The 27,048-nt window shown below is 34.1% G+C and overlaps 1 protein-coding gene across 15 annotated transcripts in view; it reads right to left on the bottom strand.

Moving 5' to 3' along the window:
- LOC106179218 (dedicator of cytokinesis protein 9) overlaps positions 1-27,048 on the bottom strand; it is a 92,422-nt gene that overhangs the window by 42,303 nt on the left and 23,071 nt on the right. For 12 of the 15 annotated variants that reach the window (XM_086997671.1, XM_086997673.1, XM_086997672.1 and 9 more), the window contains exons 2-23: positions 16,307-16,423; positions 15,803-15,975; positions 15,489-15,558; positions 14,302-14,409; positions 13,543-13,674; positions 12,920-13,091; positions 12,422-12,501; positions 12,024-12,107; positions 11,600-11,749; positions 11,098-11,313; positions 10,663-10,865; positions 10,025-10,144; positions 9,314-9,393; positions 8,712-8,899; positions 8,238-8,396; positions 7,696-7,871; positions 5,019-5,106; positions 4,501-4,587; positions 4,165-4,257; positions 2,054-2,098; positions 408-523; positions 144-213 (exon numbers count right to left, since the gene is read on the bottom strand). In XM_086997671.1, the coding sequence (XP_086853797.1) occupies positions 144-213; positions 408-523; positions 2,054-2,098; positions 4,165-4,257; positions 4,501-4,587; positions 5,019-5,106; positions 7,696-7,871; positions 8,238-8,396; positions 8,712-8,899; positions 9,314-9,393; positions 10,025-10,144; positions 10,663-10,865; positions 11,098-11,313; positions 11,600-11,749; positions 12,024-12,107; positions 12,422-12,501; positions 12,920-13,091; positions 13,543-13,674; positions 14,302-14,409; positions 15,489-15,558; positions 15,803-15,975; positions 16,307-16,423 (2,727 nt within the window). Of the gene's footprint in view, positions 1-143; positions 214-407; positions 524-2,053; positions 2,099-4,164; positions 4,258-4,500; positions 4,588-5,018; positions 5,107-7,695; positions 7,872-8,237; positions 8,397-8,711; positions 8,900-9,313; positions 9,394-10,024; positions 10,145-10,662; positions 10,866-11,097; positions 11,314-11,599; positions 11,750-12,023; positions 12,108-12,421; positions 12,502-12,919; positions 13,092-13,542; positions 13,675-14,301; positions 14,410-15,488; positions 15,559-15,802; positions 15,976-16,306; positions 16,424-16,824; positions 17,160-23,570; positions 26,426-27,048 lie in introns of those variants that run through there. The other 3 variants (XM_086997678.1, XM_086997675.1, XM_086997680.1) reach the window with 3 other exon arrangements.

Here is a 27,048-nt window from a genome sequence, read left to right as displayed (position 1 = left end):
TTGAGATTGTTTGCACGCACATTTTATATGAGTATCTTTCCATGCCCCTAAGACATTTATCTCTTCAAAACAACTTACTTTTTTATCATGACAAAACTACTTTTAATACACATTTAATGTATGGACATACATAAAGTACTTACTTTGACATAGGAGTGTAAAGCATCAGTTTTCCCTGCCTCACTAACCTCTGATACCACATGGACTAACACCCTAGTGTAGAAATTTATAAAATATTTATATATTTTATTACTGTGCATTGCTCATTTTAATTATTACAAAGTACACAATTACAGAACTGAATAAATTTAAACAAAACTCAAGTATCTGTGCTTCTAAAAACAACATTCTGTCAGTAAAATCAATGTTCTGTTAATAAAAGACATCAGAAAGAGACAAGAATTTACCTGACAGCATTTAATGCCACATCTTCACTACTCGTCTGGGGAAGAAGACGGAAAAGTTGATTGAAGATGGTTGGAAGAAACTGGATCATAGTTCCCACGTCCATGGCATGCATACTCTGAAATAAATAAATAAATAAATAAATAAATAAATAAATAAATAAATGAATAAATAAATAATATCAAGGGAAACACAGTAAGTAACAACAAAATGAGAAATAAATGACACAGAATCAAACAAACTTATTACAAATTTGGCTCAAAAACTGTGAAATGTGTCAAGTAACATCATAGCATGAAATAATAACATATATAAAATAAGACAATGCAGAAACTTTGCATATGGCATTATTGTATAACACGAAATAAGATAAAACAATTATACAACATTACTTTTTTATCATGCATTCAAACTGATCAAAATTATCAAAAGGGGCATTTCTTTGACTGCATATTATCCTTAAATCAGTTTTATCTTCAACATTGCAATTCAAACTCTCTTGTAAAATCTTAGAAAGTTTTTGTTATTGATAAAACAATCATTTGTTATAATTATGCATATCATGAACTATAAGTTGTACCGAATGCTCAGGCATAAAACAAATACATTTGTGCTTGTTTGAAAAGATGCTGGTGCTGAAGCAAAAGTACATCTTCTGCCTAAATGAAAGTCAAGGACACCCCCTGTCCTTAACCTGTACACCCCCATCTGTTTTATGATGACAAAATTCACTTCAATAAGCTATGAAAATCATTCTGTCTACTTTAAATTATTCTTCCTTCAAAAAGAGCTAAAGTACTGTTTTTTTTAAGCTTGAAATTGAATCACAACATTAAATCATCACTCATGCAATTAAAAATCAAAACTAAGATTTTAGACAGCACTTCTACATGCAAACAGAATAAGAAGCCTTAAAATAATTATCACACAAGTTAGAAAATGAACCATCACAATGATCCCCCCCCCCATTTCTCTATATAAAATACATTTCTGTGTTTAAAACTTTCTGTAAGAACTCAGTGCACTACTGCTACCTTTTTCAAAATCTGACAAATTATATCTGCTAAATGAGATTGCTATCAACCAAAACTGTTTCAATAATTGAGTTTTTTTTCATGAAAGAAATTGTTCCAAAGTACAAACTAGTCCAAACAAAGGGCGTGACTAAAGCCAGGCAATGCAGACTGCATGGGAAGCTTTTTCCCCATGAAGTTTCAATAGACTGATGTCTAAAATGCTATTTATTCAAAAAATATATATTTTTTTTATTCGAAAAATTCCAAAGTTCTATTTTCAGTTATTAATAAAACAATTGAATTCCTATATATGTACACTCTCTAAATGTCTAAAAGCACCCAAAAAAACACACAAAGAATCTCAAAAAAGATTTTCAAAAAAAAAAATAATAATAATAATAAATAAATAATAATAATATAATAAAAAAATAGATCTTGAAAATTCATAAAATTCTGTAAAAAGCTTAACAAATATACTAACACAAAAAACTTCTAAACACAGCAAAATTAATTTTTAAGCTGCAAACTCAATAGCACCCCTTTTCTCAAGAAATGGAATCTTCCTTTTACACGTCTAGTCATGTAATGGACTTATTCCATTTTTCTGAGATGGGTGAATAACGAACACATACCTTTACAAATTTCAACAATTCTTTTTCATCAACATTTTCTGCACTCTGAATAAATGAACAAGTGAAAAAAAATAACTAAACAGAACAGAGGTTTGTGATATCCAGCCAAGAAATGAAGGCAGTACATAAGAAATAGTAAGAAAATTATCATATTTAGTAAATTATTATCTCCCACTACCTTCAGTGTTAAGCTTCACGTAAAGTGTTACAACAGAATGTCAAAAGCAAAAAAAGAAGTTTTTTTTGAAAGCCATAGTGAGGGAGTCATTATATTGTGAATGCTTTGCACCCTTAGTAAGAAGTTGAAGATTTAATAGTAAATTATTGATTAATATAGAGTCCACCTTCCATGTTTTAAGGTAATCTATACAGTGCCGTAGCAAGGGGGGTTCGGGGGTAACAACCTTTTTTTTTTTTTTGTTTTTTTTTTTTTGCCAGGAGGTTGGTTTGCTCAGGTTAAAATTTGATATAGGTACATGAAAGATCTTTTTTTTTTCAGAAAAAGACTCCCCCCCCCCTTGAAATTGCTGGTTTCAGGCTGGCTTTTTATTCTAACCAGGCATATAACTCTTAGCATCATTCAGTTGGGAAAATATAGCAAACTATAACACTAATTAATTCAAATAATTATATAAAATTTAAAATTGCCATAAAATTGAATGAAAAAATCCTAAATCGCACTCTTTTGGGTAAAAGAAAATCAGTTCCACTTATACATTTTTAATAATGCGGGAACAATAGTGTGTGTGTGTGTGTGTGTGTGTGTGTGTGAGTGCGCTTGCGTGCGTGCCCACGTGCTTGCGTGCTTATCAAAACATTTTTGTCTGCTAGGTTTGCCTGTGCATTTAAAAGAGAAATAAAGCAGGTAAACCTGTTCCCACTTGTTATCAACTACCCTATGATAAGCTTGTAACCTTACCCAGGTGCACAGTATATAAATGCATATCTACAGGTACACCCATATTAGTATTACATGTGTACATGCACTTGGCATAAGGATTCCAAGGTAGATTAAACAAGCATATTTAAGGTCCATCATATTCTTTGAACAATTTCTTTTGGCTAAAGAAAACGTTATATATATATATATATATATATATATATATATATATATATATATATTTTTTTTTTTTTCATTTTTTGTCACTCCTTTGGTAAAATACTAAATTTTCTTGGCTAATGTAAAACTTTTCTTGGCTTAGGTAAAATATGTACAAAATTTATCTGAAATGAGTGAGCAATTTCTGTTAAGTGTTAGAAAAATATCAACAGTGTGGCAAGAAATTCAGGGGCCAAATTTTTTTCCATCTCTTCTGGAGATGCATAGAATAAATCTTCAAATCTTCTTGTTAGTACTGATGTAAAAACATAAAACCTCTACCAAGTTAGCTGGTTCTACAAGAACATGATGTGAAATGCTATTTTAGAAAGAATACTACTGCAAAAGCTGCAAAATTTCTACCAAGATATCAAACTGCATCAACATTTGACTACAAGTTAGAATTTCTATATTAGTTTAGAAGAAAAAATATTCTACATTAAATAATTATAGGAGAAAAAATAAAATCATCATCTTAATAAACAAATTAAATTCTGCATTACATGCCTGATATACTATAATCAACAAAATTGCAAAATTTTCAACTAATTGGTAAGCACAGTTGTTCGCATAAAACTGTATCAATTTAATCATCAAATTAATCTTTATAAACATGCTTTTTAACATTTCAGTCCTTTCTTCTGACTAGCAACTACAGAACTAAGTATCATCAACAGAATTACAATAAGTTACTTTTAAATTAAGAAATTCACATTCTTCTACAAAATCTCTAATAGAGTATTAAGTTTACCAATCAACCAAAATGCATGCCAAAACATTTTTACGCAAATGCACATGGAGTGCACACCACTCTATTTTGTGACAGTGGCCATGGTGTACAAACCATAAATTTTTCAAAGGGTTCAAAGCATTTTTCCCCTAGAAGTTCATGGCAAAGTAAATATAATAAATTTCTTTTCTTTTTCATGACAAGTCAAATGTGATAAAGTCCATTTGCCATCTCACGTAAAAGGCAGTGGACTTTACGTGAGATGGCAAATGGAGTACATACCTTGAGCTTGTTGACTGTATCCATGTCTGTTGCTAGAGACTTGGACTCCTCAACTTTCTGACAGTGGTGGAAGAAGTTGTGAAGGTGCTGATCCTTTGAACAGAAATAACAGAAAAATTCATTTAAAATAGCCAATTAAATTTAAAAATAATACAAAACTTACCTAATGCTAAAATGTCAATATGTTTGGAAGAAAATTTTCAAAAAAAATTAAAAAAATTAAACCTATGAAGACAAAAATACAATCTAATCCAAGAGAGGTTTATAAAATTATGAGGTTAACTAGTAACAGGCTTACAATAAAATCATTTCCTAAACAAAGAATAAAAACCTAACCTTTGTATAAATAGTGGAGACAAGACGCAGATCAACTTTAAACAGATGTTTTCCACTGTCCACCCATTTGATGTCTGGACCTGCACTCTGGAATGTAAGGATGGATGACTCAGCACTTTTTTTTAACTTCACAAAAGTTGACAGAAACAAAAATTCTAATATTATTTTGAAGAGTAGCAGTAATGTAAATTGTGTCCAGTGGAAGGGGGTGGCAGTACATGTACCAAATCCAAAGTACTTTCAGCACACGTTTGCAGTGTGAATGCTGGTTAATGGTTTACTCGATCCCAAACGTACTTGCTGACATCTGTACAGAGGAGATAAATTAAGGGCTTGAAGCCACTTGCAAATCTTTATCCTTAAACAATTTATTCATAAAAGTAAACAAAATTACACTGATAAGGAATGAGTGCAGATACAAAATCTAACCCCCCTCCCCCCAAAAAAATATATTTTTCCAGTCAAAATGTGACTTTTGATTGGTTGTTATCCAGTTGATATTATCCAATCAAACTTACCCCTTTTCCCAGCCCTAACAACTCATGACTTAGGTAACCAGGGGGAAGGTTCACAGCAAGGGGTAACATCTGCTCCCCTACCAAAACTCTGGAATACAACAAGAGATTTAATAATAATAATATAATAATAAGATTCTTATATGGCGCCTTACATTCTATCTCAAGGCGCCTTACAATAATGGCTAATATACTAAAATCATTAAAATGACTACAATATTTTAATCATAAACTCTCATTGGAAACCATTTAAAATTTACACTACTAAAAATCAATCTTATTAAAAAAAAAAAAAACATATATATATTAAAATAAAATCTAAGAGATATAGACAGAATTAAAAAAGTGGGTCTTTAAAAGAGATTTAAAATTGTCAAAGTCTTCTGTTTTCCTAATAAAATTTGGTAGACCATTCCACACTCTTGGGGCGTAGATTATAAAAGCACGATCTCCATAACTTTTTAGGCACCCCTTCTCTAAAACAGAATGTTCTAAAATAAAATCATTCTCAGTATTAAAACGTGTGGACCGCCGTGGTAAGTTAAAACAGATAAGATCAGATAAATATAATGGTCCTTGTGAATGGATCGCCTTAAAAATAATACAGAGTACTTTAAAATCAATCCTCTGCTTCACAGGCAGCCAGTGTAATTCTTTTAGAATGGGAGTGATATGGTGTGTACTATTGTACTTAATTTGACAAACCAGTCTTGCAGCTGAGTTTTGAATAACTTGTAACTTTTTAATCTGATAGTCACAAATACCAAAGAGGAGACTATTGCAGTAATCTAATCTTGATGATATAAATGCATGTACTAATTTTTCAGTGGTTTTGTTATCTAACACTTTCCTTATTTTTCCAATGCACCATAGTGCATAAGATGCTGATTTACACACTTCAGATACACGCTTGCCCATAGTGCCATTTTCATCGAGGGTAACTCCCAGATCTTTTACAGAACTAGATGGTTTTATAAGAACATCTCCTATGCAAATGTTGGCATTTGCTACATTTTTTCTATTTGCCTTGAACCTTGATGTAAACCATATCAACTCAGTCTTACTATCATTTAAAGCCAACATGTTCACTTTCATCCATTCTCGAATCTCTGCAAGACAAGTCTCCATAGAAGTGATTGTTGCAGACTGGCTGCTCTTGCATGTAATATATACTTGTGTGTCATCTGCAAAAATAACAGTGTTCAGACCATGCTTTAGTATGATATCTTCTACAGGTAACATGTATAATGAGAATAGGATCGGACCTAACACAGACCCTTGTGGAACAACGTACTCCAAGTTAACTGGCTGAGATAAAACCGACTCTATTGAAACCCTTTGTGTTCTGTTTTTCAGGTAAGAGGTAAACCAACTAAGTGCAAGTCCATTCACTCTAAAACGATGCTGCAACCTGTGAAGAAGAATATTATGATCTATGGTATCGAAAGCCGCTGAAAGGTCTAGAAGAACTAAAATGACATCTCTTTGTTTATCCAGGGCAAGCATTATGTCGTTGTGGACTCGAAGTAGAGCTGTCTCAGTGCTGTGGCCTTCTCTATAGGCAGACTGGAATTTCCCAAAGAGTTTATTTTCAGATAGATAGCTGCTTAGTTGGGAACATGCCATTTTTTCAAGAAATTTACCTAAAAAGGGTAGATTTGATATTGGTCTATAGTTTTTCAGGACATTTTTACACAGCCCTTGCTTTTTAAGTAATGGTCTAACAATTGCAGTTTTGCAGTTTGATGGAAAGATACCTGTTGAGAAAGACAGATTTACTAATCTCAAGAGAACTGGAGATAACACACTAATACACTCTTTCACTATATATGTTGGCATGGGATCCAGAGCACAAAACTTAGAATCCATCCCCTTTATAACAGAGATAATATCCTTCTCTGAGACTGGTAGGAAATTGCTCAGTTGGGCCCCACCACCCTAACTGGCACACCTGTCTTGAAATTCACTTGGTAATGGATCTGATTCTGAGGATCCTGTGGTAGCATTTTGAGTTAAGTCCTTACGAATATCCTTGATCCGGTTTGTGAAGAAATCTGCAAAAACTTGAGGAAGTGTTGACATTTCCATGTCAGGAAGCACACTTAGCTGGCTTGACTTAGATTCTGAAATCTTGTCCACAATCCTAAAGAGTTCCCTTTGATCAGCACCTTCAATACAGGTCCGATGGTATACAGTTTTTGCTTTTCAAGGAGGGTGTGATAGTTAGCTCTGGCAGTTTTGAATAATTGGAACAACTCAGCAGCAGGAAGGACACCAAATACCTGTTGGTGGTGGTAGAAAGGGAATCGGGCAAGTTCATTTTGTTCACTCCACTCTCTACCTCTGTGAATCACATCTTCAAGTGGAGAAATACAACAAAATCCCAACTCTGTTGTTTTCATTTCTGTAAATCTTCAATTATTTTGAAAAAAAATATATCTATTGATTTCTGGAAAAACTACACCATTTGCTACATCTTACTGCCAACTGATGAGCTTATCACTATAAATTTAACAGTATAATTGCCAAAAGCAATTGGTATTTTTCAAGCACCTATACTCTTATTATGTTGCTTATATTCAAGAACATTAGTCTTTAATCAAGTTTGGATATTTTTCTTCCAAATGTTACTCATAAGTAAATTCAAAATAAAATTTAGACAAAAAAATCCTATTCTCACCTGCCCAGTCTACTAATTGGCATCCATGCATAACCAATAGTGTACTCTACATCATGTTTCTTTTTATTACTGGTGCTTTTCGAAGGCATCTTAGTGGACGACTCACAGGCGACGTGGTAAAATGTGAACAACAGGTGGTGCTTGTCATTGAGCTGAGTGGGTAGTGACACCTTCACCTGTAGGATAGGAGAAATACAAAATAAGATCAATAAATAATGGAAGAACATGTGGAAGATTTTGAAAATTATTTTGACACTTAGTTATATTTTGAAAAAGAAAAACTGCTAAAAATATCAAACATGTTACAATTATGTCTATTACTTCACATTTTCAAGAACTTAACGATAATCTGAAGCTAGAAATACCTTCTGCAATAACTTATTTTTGTGAAAATTGTGCACAATGAATGAAATAGCTCTATTACATATATATTATTCATGAAGAAAATAGCAGAAAAATTTATAAAATTCACAAGTTTTAAAAAACCATTCCCTCATAATAAATACACAGAATTAGAGAAATCTAAAATCATTGGTACGCACCTCTTCATAAAACTCGGGCGAGGTCTGGTGATGCACCACGGCAGCACTTGTCACAGTGGTGAATACCGCTACTCCAGGGCGACCTCGGATGATTTGTAACGGCACAGCACCCTCTTCATCTGAATCTTTGATTTCTATGCAACAGGCGATATTTCTGGCCTAAAATGAAGAAAAACAATGAAATTGAATATTCTTTTTAAATTATCCAATTATGACTTTTATATCTCTCAGGAACATAATAAACTTTCTTTTCTGTGCAGACCGGAAATGTTTGGTTTGTTCTAGAAGATTAAATGACATCTAGTTAGCTTTTAACATAGGATAACAAATTATTTAAGAGAGTAAAGCAGTGTCAAAATGTCAGATTTCCACCAAAAACTCATCAATTAATCATAACTATAATAAATTCATAAATCAAAGGTACTAATGTTTTGTGTGCAAACTTACATTAATTTATAAGTACATGTATTTTACCTTAGTGAAAGCTTTTTGGCTGTCATATTTGAGCATCTTTGGATACACATACAAATGGTTAGTATATGCTGTGTGGGGCCATGTGTACCGCCCATCATCAGGAAGAAATTCCTCTATCTCTAATGTTGGCGGCTGTTCTGGGGGGTCGGGGAAGGGTTTGACAGGAATTATCCCTGACGTGACAGTGTCTGAAATTGAGATCATATATACATAATATATATCTAATGTGTAATAGTGTTATAAATTGTATAAAATTTCTATGTGCATTCAAGAGGGACAATTTATGGACAAATGATACGTAAATAATTTTGGCTAAAGAAAATATGAAAATTCTTAACAATTTCCTTGTTCATGATATAGTGACAGATTGTTTCAGGTTAAAAATGAAACAACACGCACTGTCTCAATTCTCCACTGTATTGATGTGACATTTAAAATTTTTAAAATACTACTCATTCAGTAAATGTAATCATCATGAAACAGATTCCTTGTTTTTAGGACTATACTGCCACGGGTAGTATCATAACACATGAAGCTACATTCCCTGGTCAAGGTGTTTTGTTAAAAGTGAACATCTATTACTGCAACTGAGATCAACTTACTTTTAATGGCTTGCTTATACTTGGCCAGGATCACCATGAAGTCGGCAGGGATGACCTGCCACTTGCTCTGTTTCTCAGGCCTGAAGTAGACAATAACGACACTTACTAACAAACTGGAAAGACTGCATTTATCCCAATATTTGATTATATCAAGATGTCTCATTGTCAGTGGCAAAAACATTCTTTTTGGCATGAATGCAACTTGTTTCAATTGAAATATATAAATTAAATTATCGTTTTTTAGTTGAAGTAATGACATGAGATTGTTTAACATATATTATTAATTAATTTAGTTTTAATTTCATGATGCAGGTTATACAATGACTACTTTGACTCATAAAGATTATCAAGACAATATGCCCTCCAAATATATTAAAACAAATAAATGACGGTAGGGTCTACAATGGGGCTCTCACTTTGATTCCTTGCAAGTATTTACTTCTGAATCAATGACTCTAAATAACAAATGTCTTTTTTTTTACCAAATTTTAAATATTATTTTGGTTTTTATTAATTTGAAATTACTGGTTTAAAATATGGTATTTTTGTTTTTTATTTTCATTATCTTTCAAAATGTTTTATATTTTCATATCTTTCCTTAAATCATAATTTAACTGTGAAACATAATATATTATAAAAATTTGAATCCTTGATACTACTGAATCTTCATGTTTTTCATAAGTTTTTTTTTTTTTTCATTTTTCTTTTCACCTCCTCATATCCTGCAGGTGTTTGATAAGGTCCTCTTCAGTCAGTCTATTGGGTTCCTGTCTGTACACTGTGATGTCTGTGTCTGGCTCCAGATCAGAGGTAAATGGCTTGAACACTGGTCTGAAAGAGATGAATAATAATAATAATAATAATAATAATAATAATAATAATAATAATAATAATATGCAAAACAGGCAAATTTCTACTCTTTTTCTTTTCATTTCTATTAATTTATCTCAATAAAGTCAAATACTACTTCCACCACCAAAACTGCTGTTATTTATTTCCGTATATATTGTATATATTACATATTTATTGGGTAAATAAATAATAACTGCTATTTTCTCTCTAAGTTAAGTCTCAATCAGCCAAATTTGCACATAATGCATTACAAGCAGTATACCCATTACCATATTTCATACTCTGCTGAAGAAAATGAGATTTCAGAATAGAAAAAAAATTCATTGTTAGACATCCAAATATTGGAGATAATTGGAGGTTGACTGAAGAAAGAATTACTTTATTCTTGAGATTTTAGGAGTTCTTTAAAAACACAATGATGGCATTCTGTGATATGCCCTTGGAGAAAACAACTTCAAAATCCACAATAAGTATAAATGGTGTTAAATCACACCTACCTTGCAGCCCATCCAAATGGCATTCTATAATGTCCTAAGCGAGAGCAGCACAGTCTCATCTGCTTGTGAACTTTGGCAGCGTTCTTGGCATCAGGACCTTTTATGTATGGCTCAGCGCAGGTAACTACACCTCCCTGTAAAACTTTCTCTATCCTTGCCACCAGGTAGATTTCATGATGGGGGTTCATCACAGAGAAGATGCCCTACAATTAGTGCAGTTTGAACTTTAAAAATTTCATTTTTACATAAAGGTTTTATATCTATACCTTTAAGAGTGATACTTTCTTCATTCATTTCTATATCTCAATAAATGATCACAATTTCTCATTAAAATTGAATTCTCTAATTTGGCAGACAAAACCACAATCATTAACATAGATGGCGACACATCAAAACAAGAAAAGCCCAAACCTTGGTCTTTCATAAAATTCTTACCTGCCCTGGATATTTAACCCAGTCTTTAGAAACTCCATTTAATTCTGGCTCTGTACTTCTTCCATTCACGGAGTTCAGTCTGTCACTGCTGTGAAGCACTTCGTCTGGGATCATACGTCGCACTAGTCTGTCGTTTGGATCAATGTGAAAGTCTTCTGAGATCTTCTTTCCTTCCTTTGCATCATAAAGAGCCAGAGTGATGAAGAACGGTTCAGGCTATAAAATGCAAGTTATATTCATTAGGATTTTTTACAATTAATCATCTTAAAGAATTGCCTACAGAATGACAGTTTTATGTCTTTTAATCTTTCTCCTTTCGTTTTACACAGCGTAACCCAAAAACAAAGAACATAACCACATTTAATTGATATTTTAAATACACGAGATTATTACCCATAGTAGCTTTATTCATACTAATCCATTATTTACAATTATTATTATTATTGCAATTATCATCAAAAACAACAAACAAAACACTCCAAAATGTGCATGTATGACTAACATTAGCTATATGGTCTGGCCCTTCTTCAGCCACATTTGCCCGTAGCTTGAGTTTGAATTCCTTAAACCTGACCACAATTCTGGTGCCAAACTGTTCCTTGTAGACATCAGCATTCACTGTGTCCCCTACGTCATCAAAGTACGGACCCCTCTGAAACATGGAGGATTGTCTTTTTAAGAGAAAACGATTTCTTTGTATCTATAATCTATCATTAGAAAACCTCATCCAAATTTCTCGCATATATTTTGCATGTATTAATTCTTTATTAACTTTTTCTTAAATTTTCTCCAACCATTACAGAATTTTCCTATAATAAGGGTCCTATAGGACTCTATAAGATTTTGGGCCAATTTCCTATAAGTAGTCCTATAGGACTGTATAGCAAATTCCCATTAGGGAAAGCATTTTTTGTCTTCTTACTTACCTGTAGCTCTGGGTAGATAAGGAACATTTTCTGTCTGTTCTCCTTCCTTGCCTGTGCTAACTGTCCATCCGTCTCCTTGGCATACTGGTAGGGAATTATTATTATCTTTAGTACATTTCACTTTTTCTTTTTTAATTTGTAACATTTATTGAACATGTTGATTAAAAAACTATTGAAGTGTATATACAAATTGCTTGTAAAACTTCAGTTGTGTGAAAATGAAATAAATCATTCACCAAATTAACAAAATTCAATTTTATACAAATTTATCCCAACAATAAAATTGAATCACCTTTGCATTCCATACCTGAATGAGGTTTAAATGCCAACATATGCCTAGAAAAACATATTCACAATATATTGAAACACTGCAGTTGAAAACATGATGTCATATATACCTTGACCAGTTCAGGATGCATGCTGTTCTCCAAGCTGTCCTTGTAACTGTCACCCCCTCTCCCAGGGCTCAGAATCTCATCTGAAAAAGCACAAAATATAAATATAATAATATGGATATTTTCTGGCTTATTAAGAGCTTCCCCAGAGGCTAAAAAATATTGGTAAAAACCTTCTTGATAAAAAAACTTAAATGTATGTTTTGACTCTGATTCCACTATCAACTTTGATGACTAAATAAATCCCCAAGAAAATAATGAAATTAATAAATGAAGAAGATGGGATTAAGGGAAAAAAATATCTTTTTTCAAAATGCTTGACTGCCATGTCAATTTAATTGTAATTTATGTCAATCACTACAAGCACTAACCAAAAATTATACTTTATAAATTTGGTACTAATTCATCCACTGAACAAGCATAAACTTGGAAATGATAATCATATTCATAAACTTCAGTTAGCCAAAAGGTCTATTACAAATACATTAAACCGCAAAATACCTCTATATTTTTCTGAGGATATACTATGGATGCTGCCAGTTTCCTGGCTTTCGATGACTTTCCGTAGGGTCTTAATCCAATCCTCCATGTCCTGTTCCGTCTCTGCGGCAAACAGGTATGACTGGTGGTCCTGCATGTGAACCTCGAAATTGAACCTCCCTTTCTTGGAGCTCTGGAATGGAATGGATTAAAGGTAAAATTGTTTTTAATGTGTGTGTGTGTGTGTGTGTGTGTGTGTGTGTGTGTGTGAGTGAGTGTGTGGGCACGCACATGCCTGTGTGCACATGCAATATTTGTGTCTTATGCTAGTAAATGTTTGTCAGAACTTTACATAGCAAAACATTTCTTGGAATTTTCAGTCCTTATCCTATAATGACATTCTCCAAGGTATCATAACTTATATCCCAAACTGTTCACAGCATAAATGCGCGGGGAATTTACAAGTATCTAGTTTTAAAGTCACTCAGACTCATTACAGAGATGGAAACTGAAAAATTTCACTCGTGGAGTTAAAAGCTTAAAATTTGAAATTTTTAAATATATTTATTTATCGTCATATTTTAAACAGTTCTGGACATGGTGTATCTTGGCTATAAGAAATCTTATTCTGAACACAGCTGTACCTTTTTCACATCAGTGGCCGAGTCCAGAAAAATGGCTCCCTTGGCGTCGAGTTTTTTGTCATCTTTGTGGAACTCCAGGATATAGGTGGTGTCCACCTGCTGCTTGAGGTAAAAGTATCTTCTTTTGAAAGCCTGGCCAAAAAAAAAAAAAAAAAAATTATCAATAAGATTTCTATAGATCTATGAGTACAGAAAATAGATAATTCATGTGGATACAAAAGTTCACCATTTTCTTAATCATAAAGAAAAATACTTATTTTTGACTGTTTACAGACCAGTAGGCACATGTTAAACAATGATTAAATGTTCTAAGAAAAAAAAATTATTCTAATCAAATATAAACTAAAAATTGTAGGCAAGTCAGCACTATCTGAGATGGTCCTTTAACAAGTGCATTACATGAAGAGATCTATGTTAATTTACATATTGGTCATGTAAATACCAATAACAGAATGGTGATGTACCAATTGCATTTTTATATTATATTGTACAAGGTCATGGTAATCTTTAAACCAGACGAGAAATGAATAGAATTTAATACATGTAACTGGCCACTATATCAAAGTCTTAATCCTGACACTCACCCTGGTAAAACTGATAATGCTTCTAGAAACTCGGGGTGTAAGATGTACATATACTCACCCTGGTAAAACTGATAATACTTGTAGAAACTCGGGGTGTAAGATGTACATATACTCACCCTGGTAAAACTGATACCGTGATACTTTTAGAAACTCGAGATGTAAGATGTATACTCACCCTGGTAAAACTGATAATACTTGTGGACTCATGTGCACTGTCTGGTCCTTTATACAACCAGCCTTGCTTTGTTATAGTCTGGAGAACATTTCTAGTTAAAGTTCCTTCCTGAAAGGAAGAAAAGGAGAACAAAAATTCTTATTAAAGTTGGAGTTTTAGCAAATGATATATAACAACACTTAATACTGATGCAATGTACCTGAGTGGCCATTATCCATATCTAACAACCTCAATTAAGTCAAAGTTGTTTCATTCCTATAAAGAAAAGAATGTAAATATTCTTAAATAAATTGTACGCAAGTGCAAGTTATTCTGTATCATGGCTATAACACTTTATCCTTCAATAATTAATTACTTTTATATTTCTAAACACAAATATACATCAACTGTTTGATAACGTGGATTTTCATGTACTCATAAGTAGTCTACTTACTCATTTAAAAAACAAGATACAAAAAAGTTTGACACCTTCCCCCCAGCTGTTCCCCATGTACATTCCATACCACTTTATAAATAAAAGTGCTGTATTTCAACCAGTTGATGCTAATTTCTCATTAAAAAGAAACTCAATATACTCGCATTGCTGCTGGCTTAAAATTCAATGGAGCAGTTCACGCCATTTTGTTGTCTGTCCAGATAGTCAAAGAAGTTCCCAATTTACTTTAGAGCAATTTATATTCATGTTCTTTAAGGTATGTTTCATCTTTTTATGAGGTGAATTATTAATCCCTTCTCAAAACAACATTATTTTCAATTTTATATAGAAATGAAAATGCACTGAATTCAAACCTTCATATGTTTCCACAAGCCAAAGAAAAGTAGTAAAACATATTTTTAAGTATTTTGAAATTTGTAAATTAAAATAGTGATGGGTGGCAGGTATTTAAAAATCTGCACAGGGCCTCAAATAAACCCTTTTCTTCACATTTTTGTCCCTTTCAATTACAAATTACCATAAGAATGCATGCTTTAGCATCTGTCCACATGTGTGCAATGACAAGAAATAAATTTTGTAAATGCTTAAAAGATTATACTCAATGCACAAGACTTCACAAAACTTAAATGACATCATTACCATTAAAGACAAATAACAGTAAAAAGACTAAAAGGAAGGGGATTTTTCTCCCGTTTTTCATAATGGAGAAACAGGAACTATAAATAATTATACACAAATCAGTAATATTTACCTCATCCTTATCATCCTCTATATCTATCTCATAGACATGTTCTAGTAGAGAATCTGGGGTCTTTTGGTACCTGAAAAAACATCCTCATTATTTAAGTTACTATTGTCTATCATCGGTGCTTAAAGGAGCTGGATTTTGTCTTTTAAAATTAGATGAATGACAACCCTTTAAGGCTAATTCTCAAATTTTTCATGAATTAATACCACTGTGCATTTGGGTCTGTTTTATATGTTGCCACCCCCCCTCCTCTCTCTCTCTCTCCTACATCTTTCTCTCTCTGTCTGTCATACGCACATACATACACAGATACTTACTTTGGTAAATGTTGATGGCCACCAGAGTATTTGCTATACTTGTATTCTACCACATTCCACTTGCTAGTGTATCCTTTGATGCACTCCCGAACCAGCAAACTCGAGGCTTCTTTCTGGGCCAACTTTGGGACACTGCAGCACACTGTGCGAAATTCCCGTCCCAATGTCTTTTGCTGAATCAGAAAGAAGAGCACTCAATGAGGCATATGCTAAAAGATTCTTGACTTAATATACCAATGATTTAAACATTCGGACTGCTGATTAAGTTTTCTCATTAAAATTGCATGAAAATTTACAGCGCTTTCTTATTCCATCTGAGGATTTTTTCACAATTAATGCTCTAAAGTTATTAAAAAAATTCCTGATGAGAAGACAACTATGTTTTTCATGACTTATCAAACACTTTTAAATACTTTTTGGGAAACTTAATCAATTCACCTCTGTCAGCTTAATGCATTAATTAATTAATTGCCTTTAATTTTACAACATAATTATTCCACTCACACAGACATCGTCTTGGGGAAACAGTAGCATGTCCCGTAGAGGATCATTGTGAATCACAGTCTTACTCTTCACCAGGAACGTCTCGTAGTCCACAGGGTCCACCAACTTGGGTTTAGACTACAAAGAACAGAAAGAGAAATTTCATGAATGATCACTGAGTACAAAATGGCACCAGGCTGACAATCAGAACATCAGTCAGGGAGTGGAAAACCATGGTTATTATTATTTTTTAAGCTGTTGCTTGAAGAAGTGGTGGTTGGAAGAGGGTAAGGGTGGGGTGGGGTGGGGGGGGGGCAGATTTTAATTGGTCATAAGTATATATACCCTTAACCAACTGTGTAAATATGCACCCGCATACGTACATGTACCAATACACACAAATTCATGTAGAAACACACATGTATGCATATGTGTAATCATGCCCAAACACATACACTAAGACCTCTCAGAGCATAACATCATCAGAATAACATCATACCATACTCAAAAAACACTTTCCATTTCTTACTCCAAATTACCTCCACACTCAACTTGACAGACTCAGGTATTGTGAAGAAGGCCACTCCACTCTGCTGTGCCAGGAAGCGTAGAGCCATGGTGACGCTGTGATTATATATCAACCATAGGTCCAAAAATATGCTCCAAGAAATGTTAACAGTATTGGAAACCACCAAAGACTATAGATCCTCTGATACAGTTACCATTACTTAGATTTGAACTGAATATAGACAACAGTTACTGTCTCCTAAGTCACTGTCATTAGGCAATTCACATCCTAAGATCAATTAGTTTGATTTTTTGTTTTGAAGTGTTCATCCAACAAATCAGTAATTGTTCAGACATAATGCTGTCTTGTTCATCAGAAACCGGCAATTCCAGGGATGCTTTTGAAGAACCAGATGAGCACTTAATCAAGTCACTTAATTAACATCTATCCTGGTATATCCCTTGATCTAATTCTTTCGAAGTATATCCTTTGACCCAATATTGTTTGTCCCGGGATATCCTTGGACCCAATTCTGTCACAGTATATCCTTATAGTAGATCTAATTCTGTCTTGGTATATCCCTTTTATCTACTTCTATCCTGGTATATCCCTTGACCTATTTCTATCCTGGTACAGTGTATATCCTTTGACCTAATTCTGTCCTGGTATATCCCTTAATCTAAATCTTCCTTGGTATATATCCTTTAAATCTCTTGGATTCTGGTGCTACTCAATAAAGAACTGTAGTCATAAACATCTGAAACCCTCTGTAACAGGGAGAACATCTCATATCAGACTCATTGACACCTTACATTTGACCAACAACTTTAAATTCAAGTTTGTAAGTTTCTCCATTTTCCTTGCAAATTTTCTCATACATCTTTTTCACATCAACTTAAGTCGCTGTCCAAAACTGTTTCAAGTTAATCATCAAATTTACACAGTTTTAAAAACTGCACTGCCATTCTTTCCTGCAATCTTTTTCCATGAGTGTGTTTACAGGTAAGAAATTATGGTAAAAAAGAAAATACAGTGAACTCTGTAGAGTGAAAGCTATGCAGACTGACCCAAGACAAACCAGTTACCCTTGAAGTTCAACCTGCTATAAATAATCTTGTGAAAACCAATATCTTCTTCAGTAACCTGTATGGTAAACTACACATGAATTCACTGTTAGCAGACATTAACCTCCTACCCTGACTATTAAAAGAGGCACTTTTCAATATCTCTCTTCCCTGCCCCCAATGTAAAATTTTTGCATCTTTTCATACACTATATAGAGAAGGGAAAGATAATATGTAATTCAACTTTAACCTTGACTTCCTAGATGTAATTTGATAGATAAAAAGTTGCAAAACTGTCAACACAGAAAAAAAAACATGTTACTGTTTGGAAAAATTGTAAAATGACCCCAAAGGTATGGCAACCCAACTATTTCTCCTCTTTTTTTCTACATTTTCAATAAAGTATTCAAGAAAATCAGTTGGAAAACCTGTGGGAAAAGAGTTGTGAAAAAAAAAAACTTGAAGACTTCTTAAAACCTATTAACCGCAACTCTCTCCAGAGTATGACTTAAAATTGCAACATATTCTAAAAGAGATGATCAAAAATCCCGGGGAAGGGGATTAAAATCCTGAAACTTCTTTTGACAAATTAGTCCCACTTAATTCAGTTTAACCTGTGCAAGCCCATGCATAAAAAGATGAGATGATTTCCTCTCACTCTTTCTCTCTCCGTTTTTTCAACTAACCTATGCATAAATTACATTTCTTTACGCTGGCTTCACCTATTTGGTGACTTAGATACGCATGTGTCTGTGTGTGATTTTAAAATAGGAGTTCCAGTAATGAATCACAAAGCCACACAGTTTAACAGTCTATACACCAAAATGTTCACTGGTATCAAGCACAACTTCACTGATTGGTCATCTCATAAAACCCTCTTCATTGTCATCATCCCTGACCTCAACTCACAGTAAAAAGTTATCAAATAACCATTATTTTGTGCTGAATTTATGATAAATCATCTGAAAAAAGTATAGAATTTGGCAAATTTGCTTACAAAAACTGAATTTGTTTAGAATTTAGAGAGAACTTACTAATGCTACAATGAGTCGAGCATAATTATCATTACAATTTTTTTTTCATTTTATTTTATTATTATTTTCTTTACTTCTTTATTTTATTTCTTAATTTTTTTATGTTATTATTATTTTTTTGAGGTAGGTGAGAGAGTTCTACTTGCACCCCTAGGCATCTGCCAGTGTAACTAATGTGCCATAAACCGCGTGTTCCCTCAACCTGACACCTTTGACGTGACGTATGAAGCTCTTCACGCGATATTCATGTTCTGGCAGTTCTGCATGCACACACCAAAATATCTCCCTCTGGGCAGGAGGTCAGTTCACATTGGTGGAAATATTAGAAATAAATAAAGAAGTGGGCTTAATCTAGTGTTATTATTATTTTTTCAATATTATCATTGTTGTTGTTTAGATAAATAGCTTAAAATTAGAGCCCAAAATTAATTTTGAGTTGAAGCAATTATAATCTCCAACTTATGTTTAGTAGCACAGCAGGTAAAATGTATTAGTACCCAAAGTAATATTTTCAATTTTAGCACTTGGCTCAAATTCCCTTGGCTACCTAAAACCAAGAGCCAGACTTTTATATTTTTATAAATATAGTCACCTAGTAATGCAATAAGAAAGTCACCAGACAAGCAGGTGACCACCTCAGCACAGCTTTACTCCATCATATAAGGTGACCTTCCACTGAGCTGGTGATTATGAATAAAGCATGGGGTACCTTGAAATACCTTAGAAGCAAATAGTAAAGTCAACTAAAAATTGAGCAGAATGCCATCTTACATTCTTTCAATAATGGAACAAGTATGCAGTATATCATTCTCTAAATAATCATGAATTAAATTGCTACAAACGCCAAAATAAAGACCCCAAGAACCCTTGCAGTGAATTGGAGGACGCCATACAGTCTCTATTCAGAGGGTCATAATGCTATAAACCATTCTTTCTAAATAAGTGCAGGCTATAAACTGCTCTCTGTACAAGTATATTTAGAGTGGGTGGCAGCCTTTACTCAGATAAGGCCCAACTTATTGCCAAAAGGATATATACAAACATATGTTCAAAGAGGTACAAAATGAAACTAGTTCTACATACATATATTCTAGCGGAAGAAAAATATTTAACTGCATATGAAAATAAAGCCAATGTAAAACAGTTCTCCTGAAAGGTTGTGGAGATTATTAGGTCTCCAGCGTGTGTGTGTGTGTGTGTGTGTGTGTGTGCACACGTGTGAGCGTTCCTGTGTGTGTGTGCACTTGTACATGCATGTAAGCATGTTCACACATACAATCTATCATATAGCTAGTACATATAAGAAAATAAGTACACAATATTTCCTTTACTCAGAGACTTCAATACTGAACAACTTCTACCAACAACCTACATAGGGCAGCCAGGCCACCCAACCAGGAAGAACATCCTAGAAAATGATCCCCTTGCCATCATCAAGTGTCTCTCATGATAGACATTTCTATCCATCCAACCAGACAAAACTGAAAGTATCTAAATCTACCTGTGTGTGTTTGTGTGTGTGTGTGTGTGTGTGTGTGTGTTTGTGTGTGTGTGTGCATGTACCTGCCTGCATGCAAGTGTGTGTGCATCTAAAGAATTTTCTGCTCACCAAGTTCAGCATGAAAATATTACTCCCTAAATTCTAAATGCTTGAGGAAAAGAATAAACTAAACTTCCTAGGTGATCCTATCAAAGCACTCTCCATAACTCCAATGAACTATCAATGACCGTAGTTGACAAATTCTAATCTGCATTATATTCTATACATACACATATATATGAAACTGGCACTACAATCCTTTACAGTACAACCCAATAACAACGACAGAAATCTTATAAACAATAACACATAATAAAATACCAGCAATCAACACATCAACAACAACAACAACCACAGCACCATCGGTCAGTCAACGGTCACCGGACGTCCATGCTGTCCTTTGATAATTCTCCATACATTCCAGTTGTTGACTGTGTCACCAACTCAGCACATAAAAACTTCACTTCGCATGCAATCACGATAGAGGCCAGGGGGACCAGCTCAAAATGTTCCCAGTCAACAACATGACAAGTGTCATTTCAAAATTGCTCTGTAAATTAAAACTCTCAACTGGTCTAATATTTGTACATACTTCAAAAAACGAGGACGCGTATGATACAAACACACAGGCTTATCTTGGCGTGCAAGTTGTGTGGCATGAATTAATTTGTGGTCATAGCTGAAGATTTTGATGACAATCAGATCACGTGACCCCTAACCATACCATGCCATAATTACCAAGCCATTTGAAAAATAATCTTGGCTTTCTCCCAAAAGGACTGCCAGCACATTTTGATCACCTTTTTCATTTTCTTCTGCAAAAATCACAAATGCATTTTCTAAAGACTTGTTTACAAACTGCTAAACTTTGTTAAAGAATTCTCATCACCCTGTATACGGGTGTCTTTAAATAGCCTTGAATGGCATCCAAAAGAAAAAAAGGAAACATTTGTTTTGTGCGAGGAAAAGACCCTTGGCACACATGGGATGAGGATGTCAACGTCTTCACCATGTTGACATCTTTACTGAGTTGACAAATATGACTAACCTCCCTCCACCCTGATAACATGTAACACAGAACAATATTAAGTGTTTTTTGACCTCTGATAATGAAGGGGGTTATGTTTTTGTTAACAATTACATTGGTTTGTCTATTTTTTATAAGAAAATGTATCTATCAAAAAGTTCTTCTTGATGATATTTTCCAGAAAGAGATTCTTCTTGAGGAAAAGAACTGATTAGAATTTCTTACAGAATTTCCCTTGATGGAGATAATATATATTTATAAATATATATATATATACAGTTTCAAGATATTTCAAAAAGAATTTGAAAAATTCTTACAGAGAAAAATAAAATTAATTACCATAAACGTAAGCTGGCCTAACTTGAGTGTGTTAGTTGAGAACAGTGGGACTCGAAGCAATCACTGCTGCCTGCCTGCTAACAAAATAACGTACACCTGTATATTTGGTTCCTAAATCAATTACTTTCACCAACTTATTCAATGAACATTTAAAAGGTTGATTCTAATTCATTAACACTTGGAGAAAAAACATGCCAAACTTGGCTGGTAGACATGCAAAATCATTTGGCAAAATTATTTCCAAAAAAAAAAAATGGTTAAGTTTCTCTAATTCAATAACTTCACAACTTCCTTATTTCTTAATTCTTAATTTCTTAATTCTCACTTCAGCCACACAAATGATTGTGAATAGATTTCTTTTTTTTTCTTTTTTTTTTTTTGCAATAAACATGTTAGTTAAGACAGCCCTTATGATAACAGCAGACCTTGGACTCAGATGTTCAGTGTTAATCTAATACCAACCCAGTAAGACAAAGTCAAAATTATGTCTAATTCAGACAAAGTCAAACTTGAAGCGGATATCAACCAAACTTATCATCAGAAGATCAAAATAATTCACAAGAAATTCAACAGTCTGCAGCAAAATGGGGGGTCTTAATAATCCCTACCTCTACAAAGAGAAATCCCGCTGGATCAGTGACATCTAGATCATCACTTCATTCATCAGGTCAATTGGGAGCACGTTCAGAACCAAAGCCGTTTTGATAAGAGCCTGCCTGAACTGACCTAATGAGACAGGTGCCTTAAGATGCTTCAGCCTGATAATCCTCATACTAGCACACTGCTGTAGGAGTCTGTGAGGTATTATCATATAAAATTATAAATATTATACACATATTATCATATAAAGGACTGTGTACATGAAAGTCAATTTTAAGCTTTTATGTACAAATCCACACTTTATGCTGCCATCTTAATTGTCTGCACTTTATGTTGACAACATAATATTCTGTCTGTCTGTCTTTTCATCTGTCTGTCCCCATAATTCCAAATAAATCACCACAATTCATTTATCTCCAACATCTATACTTTATCAACAGTCACATCACAGCAAACACCTCAGCAATCACAAGCTTGTTGAAGTCATCCACGTTATCAAATTGACACATGTAGACAATAATACCTGTGTATTATCAAACAAGATTGCATCATTTTAGTATATATAAAGCTTATTAGTGTATTATCTTATCAGGGTGGCTTAATGTTCACCGCACACAATTCATCAACCAAGTGCATGTGGTTGCTATTCTCTCCATATTGGCTACTGTTGAGTGATAGTCTGTAAAATCACATGCATATATCTCCTCCATATATAAAATTATACTGCATATTGTTTACATGGATCCACTGAACTATACAACATATCTACTCAAATTAGAATAAATTTTCTGTATGTACCCATCATCCAGGTCCATTATACACACACACGCACGCACGCACGCACGCACACACACACACACACACACACACACACACACACACACACACACAGGGCAGCCATTACAGACACAGGTACACAGTTGGCATATACATTTACACCTTCATATACAAACACACTCATGTGTAGACACAAACACTAAAAGAGAGAGAGAGAGAGTCTACATTCAGATGCACATAAGAAATACTAATGTATACATTCACATCTCTCATGTGCACATGTACACACAAGAGCACAAAAAGACAAACATATATATACATCCACACATATACCTACACATATACACATGTACATAAAAATACCAGGTATGTTTTCCTAGACCCACACCTACTCACCGATTTGTACCACTGTTCCTGGTAATGGGCATAGCAGGACACGCCAGATCCCATTTTTCTCTGTACCTCACAGTAAATAATATGATCAATATTCCAAAGTTCTGTGTGACTTAGTCAGCAAAAGATGTATTCCTCGAAAAAAAAATGCCCATCTGGTGAAAAAATGGGAAATCTCGCAATAAATCAGTCTCTCTGTGAAATTCACACAAGGTTATGACGAACCAGGAAGAGGATCAGCTGTTCGTTTCATTTTAAAAAACGATAATGTAAGCTGCATCTTGTTGCCACACTGGCATTCACCAGAACATGTGTGGTAATATTAAATGGAGTGATACAGTGTCAAATCTTCTCTTGGGTTGTCCTCTTTGCAAAATTGCACAAACAAAATATAATCATTGAACCTGTTCTTGAATATTTCCTCCTTAAGTCTTGAGAGAAAGAGGGGGAACGCCAATAGCTTGGCTGAATCTCCTCTTAAAAAACTGTTTTCAATCTGCTGTTATTTGTTGATTCAAGAGAAGCAGAAAACACCACACAATTGCAAAACTCCTTTCCCTGAATCCCTAATTACCTCAAAGAATACAATAAAGAAAGAATCCTTTGCTGTATATGACCAGTATTCTAGCAGATTACCACCCCTTCAAAACCAAGCAATCTCTTTTAATTTTCAAGGACACTGCCCAAGTCATGTGGCCTTAAAGTATCTCCATAAAACAATAAATGACATTTGACATTAGAACAAAGATCCTGCTGTCACAAATTAGTTTGTACTTTCCTCTCAACAGAATTAGCAATCATAACTTTTACGGAGGAAGGAATAACACGTTTCATCTACAAACTTCACATCCTGTTTGAATTATCTCCATTTTCTCTTCAATACTTTCTTCTTAGAACTTTTTGGAGGTTACTTTATCCAATATTTTTAGGAAAAAATAGGCAGACATGAAAGATCAAGCAGATGGTATGTCAACCATCGTACATGTTTGTCCATTGACACAGCACCACCCATATGATTCAGTTCATCAGGCTGATGAAAATAACCCAAGATCTGCATTTAATACTTGCACCAGTCTTCTCGCTTTTTATAATGGTGTGCAATTTGTTATCCAAAATGAGTTGTTTTTTTTCACTGTGTAAATCTTTCCTTGTTCTTAATTTTAAAAAATGAAAGGTGTATAAGGCATCAAAATCTTCTTCTGTCACTCACAATCTAATTAATTCCAATTCAGGCATCCTATTTTCGTATTCAAATACATTCCCATTTCTGAAATGAAGAGTCCGCCTCCTCTTTACACATCCATAACTGACATGCATAAATTGCACTGGCCCCTATAATGTTCAGTATTCTTTGTGTACAAAAATGCACAGACATGTGTATCGCTAACATATCAATACTATCTTATATGTACACTAGCTTCATCATATCTGACTTCTCCAAATGAAATGCTTCCTTTCACAAAAAAAAAATACATCCCATTTGAGATACTATTATCTTCCTTCACTATCTTGGTGCAGCTTCCTTTGCAAACGTACACAAATCAATTCATCAAATTAGACAAGCATGTAGTTTCCACTGAGGAGTTTACTACACATTGTCTAGAGTATTTTTCCCCCAATTTTCAGCTCACTTTATTGAACTTCGTTATACATAAAACTGATAAAGGAATCACTGGCAAAAGGCACAGGCATTCGGTTTCCAAATCAATATTTTCTTTTAACACCTCTTAAACAAGATTCTTGTCTATATTAGTCTGAAAAAATCTCGCTCACTATCATGTGAGAACAAGTGCTTGAAAACAAACTTAAAACATCCACTTTTTTCAATACGCAGAACCAGTTTTAGTACTGAAGTTTCCCCTTACATCACCTATGCAGCTCTCTTAGCACATCATACATTACTTCACTCCATTATGGACAAGATAAACATTTTTTCCACTGGAATATCTGAAGTTCTCAATTTTTTTCCACTCATCTAATTCTCTTCAAGTATTGACTCAATAAACACTTGAAATTAGCTTTCAAGATCGTAATCCCCCTCTACGGTTTTTGGTCCGCCTGTCAGAGGTAAATACTAGTGCATCAATTAATTGCACCAAATAAACATGTACTAGTACTCTATCTTCCCTTGGAGAGTCTCATCTCCTTCCATAAAACTTCCATCCTGCGGAACATCAATGCTCTCCTGTTTCCAATCTGTGTCACCTCATTAAATGATTGAAAAAATCATCTCATTCTTTTTCACACTTTTTTCTGGTCTGTCTTTGCCCGGAAACCTACTTGTTCATCAATGTGACTGTGCAATGTCCTTCTGGTAGAAGGCGAATTTTTAAAAAATTTTATATCAACATACTCAATTCACAAACATGCTAGAAAATTGGTTTGATCCCTCCTTCTCTGGCTTCTTCTTTCCAAGTGATTCAGGACCCACCTCTGCTCAAGCACTTAAAAGAACTGATATATAAACATTCATCAGTTCTTTTCACATCCACATAATCCATTAACTTGGTGGTGTGAGGTAAGGGAGGGTGCTCCTCTACTATATCATCCTCTGTGTGCCCCAAGTCCAGTTTACACACATAATTTTTAGGCACAACTGAGTTAATAATCCACAGTGGATTAAGCTAGGAAATGATGCTGTTCTAGTACTATATAGTACAGCATAGTATCCCCCTATTGATAAAAGTCCTGCGAAGACCCAGCTGCAGTTTGAAGGTACCAGCTTTACCCAAGTCTGTTCTGAGTCAGAGATGTCAGAAAAATAAAGAGCTAGCTTTATTACGAATGAGTTAATTTTCTCCCTTGTCACATGGCAAGGTAACCAAACCAGTTTGTTCTCTGCCCACGCAATCTCTTCTCAACACCAAGAAGTTCCAAACCAAGTGTGCTGTTGCAATCCAAGTTTCACCAGTGTAAACTGTCCTTTCCCTGATCCTCTTCAGGTGGCCATGTCAGGCTCATATGCAGTCAAAATAAATTACAGCTAATCAGGATGAGAGTTTCAGCATCATGAAAATATGAGATTGAATGTATAGTGTTACTAGATATTGTATACAGTTACAGCGACACTGACCAGGCGCAGTAACACAATATCATCGCAATATCACTGAAGTCAGTAATCACAGTATACAGAGTATGTTACATAATGTTAATAGACATTGGTGTCTGTTATATAAGAAGACTCTGCTTTACCATCCAGACATCTTAGGTAAACGAAGAAGGAAGAATTGTTTGTTTTAAGATGGTACCAGGTGGAAAGTATGATATAGGATTTTCCTGGATAGATTTTTTTTCCTCTCTGTCTGGTATTATGGAATTATATCTCCCTTGCGCTTTGGTGAGATTTTTGTTACTTGTGAAAACAACTACGGCATGTGCACTTCAGGTAACATTAATTCCAAGCTATACTTCCACACACATGTCCATAATTTCTCAAAAAAAAATTTGTAATTAAAAAATGTTATTAGCTCCTTTTGCTATA

Source organism: Lingula anatina, chromosome 10 (genome assembly GCF_051362555.1).
Source record: "Lingula anatina isolate TDL-2025a chromosome 10, LinAna3.0, whole genome shotgun sequence".
Classification (NCBI taxonomy): Eukaryota; Metazoa; Brachiopoda; class Lingulata; order Lingulida; family Lingulidae; genus Lingula; species Lingula anatina.
This window is presented reverse-complemented; position numbering and strand designations above follow the sequence as displayed.